Source organism: Theropithecus gelada, chromosome 2 (genome assembly GCF_003255815.1).
Source record: "Theropithecus gelada isolate Dixy chromosome 2, Tgel_1.0, whole genome shotgun sequence".
Lineage (NCBI taxonomy): Eukaryota > Metazoa > Chordata > Mammalia > Primates > Cercopithecidae > Theropithecus > Theropithecus gelada.
The window spans coordinates 93,485,308-93,490,880 of record NC_037669.1 but is presented as its reverse complement, the minus strand read 5'-3'; the positions used below and the strand labels follow the sequence as shown (position 1 = coordinate 93,490,880).

The 5,573-nt window shown below is 52.1% G+C and overlaps 1 protein-coding gene across 1 annotated transcript; it reads right to left on the bottom strand.

Moving 5' to 3' along the window:
- Positions 1–1,871: 1,871 nt before the first annotated feature.
- Positions 1,872–4,999, bottom strand: LOC112619343 (serine protease 44). The gene is made up of 5 exons (XM_025377357.1): positions 4,735–4,999; positions 4,240–4,396; positions 3,626–3,891; positions 2,675–2,838; positions 1,872–2,108 (listed from the first exon to the last, which is right to left on the bottom strand). Exons 1-5 carry the CDS (start codon positions 4,997–4,999, stop codon positions 1,872–1,874), a joined length of 1,089 nt encoding a protein of 362 aa, XP_025233142.1.
- Positions 5,000–5,573: the final 574 nt, after the last annotated feature.

Genomic DNA, 5,573 nt, shown 5'->3' with positions numbered 1-5,573 from the left:
ATTTCTATTCTCCTGTAACAAGAAACATGCTCTAATATTGGCAGACCAAAGGGCACCCCATCCGGAACCATAAACTTCCTGGAGCCTGGGACTTTCCCCACTGCAGGGGCTGTAACCCTGGCCTACCCAGTTGTGTTTTTTCCCCATGATGAAGGCAACCTGGAAAGCAAAAGGGGGACAAAGCAATGAAGTGAAAGGGCAGTGAGAGAAAAGAGTAAGGCAATAGAGAATATATGAGCACCTAATTATCTATTCATTCACTCACTCACTCACCAAATAATTCCTAAACTCCTGCTCTGTTCCAAGCCTGGAGCTGGAGGATGGAAGATAAGGAAAGATTAGACAGAGTCCCACGGCCATGAAGAACAACATGTCAACCAGTGGAAACAGAGAAATTAACAGGCACAGAGACTGCAGAGTCCAGGGAGCCCAGAAGAAGGCACATTACATTACACAGCCCAGCAGAGTCCACAGGAGTGGTTTGTGGAAAGGGGTAATGCTTATATTGGGGCTGAACTGATGAGGAAGAAGAAAGAAGGAAATGAGAAGCCATACTGGCATTCCCAGCAGATGGAACATGGAAAAGGGTCAGTCTGTTCTGAAAGAAAGATGCAAGTAACAGAAATAGGTGGCAAGTCCTGGGCATCCAACTCTTCTTCACGGGCATTTCTGTAGGTCATGACCTAGAACTTGCTGGGTTTAGCTGTAACCAGGTAGAGTTTGAAAAGCAGAGTGTTTTCACCCACTGAGCCCCAGCTCCCTCAGGCAGCAGGTTCTCTCTCTCTCTCTCTCTCCCCCTCTCTCTCTCCCTCCCTCCCACACTTGTTATAGGGCAGCAAGGAGAAGCAGGAAGATGTCTGAGTGTGCCACACCTCAGTCTCTGTCCCTCTTGATGCTCCTGATGCAGGGTTTGTTAAACTCAAGTGCCACATTCCCAGCTACAGAGATGCCGATGGCAAAAAAAAAAAAAAACCAGCAGAACCCACTGGGTAAAGCCACCTGTCAGACTTAATGAGCGCAGACAACTCCTCATCCCTGGCTCTGCCAGAGTTTAATAAAAACCATGAATATCTTCCTAATAAATGGGAAGCCAATTCTTTATAGAGTATGTTACATACAACCTCACACCCCAGTGAGCAGAGCTTCAGAAACACAGGAGACTCTCCAAACATTTATTTAGTTGATTTTTGAAAACTCCACACTCTGTAACAGACCCAACACAACTTGTAGTGTCCCTGAAAGTGGCCACTAGGGCACTGAGGAAAGAGGTGCAAGAATGGGTTGCCCCAAGAGAGCTGGTGTGGCAGAGGCTGTCCACTCGCAGATGGATCCACACTGGGCTGCAGGGGATCTTCTCCCAGCCCCAGACAGTGGAGCCAGAGTGGAAGTCCCAGGCCTCACACCTCTGCAGGGACCTGGTAATGCCTCCTTCACTCGCTGAGCAATCACCCAGCTGGCTGGTTTCTCAAAGTCTCAGGTGGGAGCCCTGACACCAGAACCACGTTGAACGCTTGCTTCACCATTGATGATGTCTCTTCTTTGATAGATGTTCCCCCAGATATTGATGAGTCACCGTGGCCCACCTGGCAGGGCGGGTGGCCCTCTAGCTGCAATCAGTTCACTCCCTCCTTCCCACCAGCCAGAGCACAGCCCTGGTGCAGGCATGGCTGAGGCAGGTGACCAGAGCACAAGGCAGGGGTACTTTCCAAGGCCCCAGTCTCCCTGCCATGCTCTATTGTATGGATCTCCAGAGGGACCATGGATTCCAAATGGGATTTGCAGAAAGGGCATTGGGAAGGAGCGGGAGGTTGGTCAGAGAAGACACCTAAGTGTGAGACTCCGAAACAGCAGAAGAGTGGAATGGGGTCTGATCACGGGGCCACCAGGATGCCCAGGGGCATCATCAGACACAGGACTAGGATGAGGGAGTCTGCTGAATTCAGACAGGAAGCTTGTCTCAAGTGATCAATAATCCATTTCTTGTAGAAACTAACTTCTGTGTAAACTCCAGGATATCCTTTGTTACTGCAGCCAATGCCCCAGCTCACAATCCCCACCTGGAACCATGTGCCATTTAATTCACAGACCAGGGGCCCCCCAGAATCTCCCTGGAAAAAGAAAGATAGTCACTGTAGGAAAGAAATAGCATCCACATCAGAGCAGGCTAATGGCACTGCAATGGGCTGCAGAGCTAGGCACTCAGGGGGCTTCCCCAGGAACCCCTAAGACCCTCCCTAGCCTTGGGTATCTGTCAATATGAGATCTGAGAATTGACAATTTCCAATAAACCAAAATCATGTGCCTACTAAAAAGGTATGTTTCAAAAAACAGAATATACATAATGGAATCGTGCCTACTCTGAGACAATAATGAGTCAGGTGCTTACCTGAGTACACTGCCTGCCACACAGAAGGGGCTCAAGACATGGAGCATGTATTGTTGGTGGGACCTGCCTGATTCACCCCTCCTCCCACTCCAGGCTGTGTCAGCTGCTCTCTCCTGAAGGATCAGGTAGGCTGTCCAGGAGAGCCTTGGTGGCTTGTCCTCATGTCCCATTACCATGAATAAGGGTAACGGAGAGGCTAGGAGATAACCCAGGCCCTACTGGCTGGGGATGAGGAAGCTTTGACGAGACAACTACAGTGCTGAGGTAGCAAGAGGCCCATGAACTGACCTGACAGGAATCCTTCCCTTGGTCATTATAGCCACAGACGGTCCCCTTCTTGACCATTTCATTCCTAATTCTCATCTTTTCCTTGAATACCTTATTACATTTCTCATGAAGCATAATGCTTAGTTCAGCCTCCTGAAGCTCAGTTACTATCTTTTTTGATGAATCTGCAGAAAGACAATTTACAACTGAGTGGGTCTGCATAAGTGGGACAGGACAGGAGAACCCCTTACCCACTCTGGGTCTCAATACCGTGTGTTCACACACAGACACCCTCTTAGGCATTGGATATTGTCCCATTTGACAAAGGAAGATATGAGGCCCAATGTTGACACGGGGAGACAAGGACATAAGATCCAAACAAAAACAGGGGAAATAAGAACAGACGTGAAAGGGAAGGCAAGGCATTACCACCCTGAGAAACCAAAACCAAGCATCTGTCACTCTGAATAGTAGTACTAATAGTGACACAGTATCCTGTACATCAGTAAAGCATCTATACTTTCTAGAGCAGGATCACAGACTGTCAGACAGGTAATGGCCCGAAGGTACCAAATCCAGCCTCTCCCCAAGGGTAGGAGGCCCTACACCTCACTGACAGGTCTCTGGCCTCTTCTCATACACAGGAAGCTCCTTATCTACCAAGGTAGGTACTTCCTGGGAGGGACACCTTAAAAGGGCAGACAGCTAGCTCATCACCCCCAGAGTTAAAATCCACCCGAGAGAGAACCCACCATGCCTGGCACCCAAATCCCCAGGTCCTGACAAACCAAAAGAATTTCATAGACCCGTTATTAAAATTATTCCCTGGCAGCATCTACTGCACCCTCCTCCCTGACTTACTAAAAAAAATCTGCCTCCCTGTCCCTCCCTTTAGCTTGTAGATCAACCCCAGAGCACCAAGCAACATTTTCCCTGGTCTGGGGCTGCTGTAGTCTTGCTTCATAGTCTCACCTGTTTCATTCACTTTGCCCCATCCTGTCACCCAGCACTTCGTATCAGCTTGTACCATGAAAGCCTGTTCAGGGAGGCACACAGGCTGGATGTGCGTGGAGTAATTCACAGGGAAGTCAAGCAGAGCAAGGGCAATGTCATTTTCAATTATTCCAGAAGACGTAAAATATCGGTGGCTAACGATGTCACGAACTGGGACTACAAGTGCTGTTTTGGAGCGATGATGCACATTTGTGTCTCCCAGCTTCACTCTGTATTCCAGATGACTGCAGGAAGATCCTCCAGGGTCTACACTCTGCTTCCACACCTTCCAGGTGCTTCCCGCCTGGTACCATCTTCCTATGCCAGCCAGCAGCTACCTCCCTCTCTCCAAACCACATCCCTCCAGGACCCCTGACCACTTTAGCCGGTGGTCTCCAGATCAGCTGCGGCAGCAGCAGCACCTAGAAACTTGTTAGAAATGCTAATCATCAGGTCTCACCCAGACTGGATAAAAACTATGGGGCTGTCACCCCCTTTTACAGATGAGGAAGAGGAGGTTGAGGAAGGGGGACAGACTGGCTCCAGTTCCCGCAGCCTGATCAGGGCCCAAGCTCTGAGCCCCAAACACTCACCCAGAGATGCAGTGGGCGGCAGTAAGCACCCAGCGCCTGGCAATAAGGGAGCCTCCGCAGATGTGTCTGTTGCTGGTCTGCAGGCTCACCTGCCAGGGCCACTTCCTATCTGGGCTCCGCAATCCTCCAATTATCCTTGCAAACCGCTTGCCGCAGGCTGGGGCAGGTCAATGAAAGGAAGGGACTAAAAGTAACGCTGCTGTAGCACCTTCACCATGAGCCTCAGAACCCTCAAAGCAAGGCCTGCATCCCCTGAGGCTCTTCGGAAAATGGCTGTATCCTCCCAGGTCTCAGGGAGCCGCTCCGCCCCTGGACAGATCGTGTCCCCTGAGCCCCTCCTCCTCTAGGGCAGGTCCCCTCCCCCTCAAACCAGGCCAGTTCTCTGCGGCTGGGCATGGCCCAGAAGCGTCACCTGACGTTTAATGCTACTGTCCCGTTGGTCCATGTTGATGATAGTGTGTGGGATTGCCAGAGCCTGGTAAGAATCAGACTCACCTGAGGGAAATAACACCGGAGCGGGGGTCACTGTCTTCCGTCTGGACTGACCGGCCGCTTGGGATCCTGGAGCCCCTACAGGTGGCGGCTCCCATCCGCTCGCTCCGGGGTCCTGGCCGCCTGGCCCTGAGGGGAGAGCGGAGGGGAAGAACAGTGCTACGCCTCCCTGCGCACCCGCCCTGCCCGCCCGGGCCTCGTCGAGCCATGGCTGAAGAAGCAAGAGCCAGGCCAGGAGCCCGAGGGAGCTGCCGCCCTGGGACGCCATGGATACTGCCGGCAACCTCAGCCTCCGTGGTGGCGCCGCCTCGCAGCGGTTTCCACGCCTGCCATGCGTTCTGGCTGGAGCCTGGAGCGCCCGCGAGGGACGAGGGGGAGGGGCCGGGACACCGGACCGTCCGAGGGGCGGGGCCTAGGCGGGGTCGCGCCGTGCAGTCCTGACTCAGATGAGTCCTCTCTTCGCAGCTCTCCGTGGACTCAGGTCCCTCCACCTCATGTGGCGCCTCCCTGGCATTCAGTGTCTCCTGGCCTAGGTCCCTGGCCTCAGAGTGGCAGCGGTCCAGCCCTTTGTTCATACAAAGACGCGTCCACTACTCTAGGGCAGAGCTTCCTCCAGGCCAGGACTTTACCAGAGTCTCCCTCCCTTATTTGTCTGCAATAAAATTTAAAACTCTTTAACATGCATGTTGCACTTAACATTACTAACCACTGCGTTAGAGACGATACTGCTACCTTTTTGAAAATCAACACCCACATGAAAAGATGTTCAACATTGAGGCAGGATAGATAGACCATGTCCTCGGGACGCAGCAGCCGTGATGACCTTTCCACAATTAACGCCA

Bases quoted from the DNA above. Each gene is read 5' to 3' on its own strand.
- LOC112619343 (XM_025377357.1), bottom strand. From the start codon at position 4,999: ATGGCGTCCCAGGGCGGCAGCTCCCTCGGGCTCCTGGCCTGGCTCTTG. The intron at 4,397-4,734 runs GTGAGTCTGATT...GACCTGCCCCAG, and splicing joins TCCGGTGTTATTTCCCTCAG to CCTGCGGCAAGCGGTTTGCA. The intron at 3,892-4,239 runs GTGAGTGTTTGG...ATCTTCCTGCAG, and splicing joins GCCGCCCACTGCATCTCTGG to TCATCTGGAATACAGAGTGA.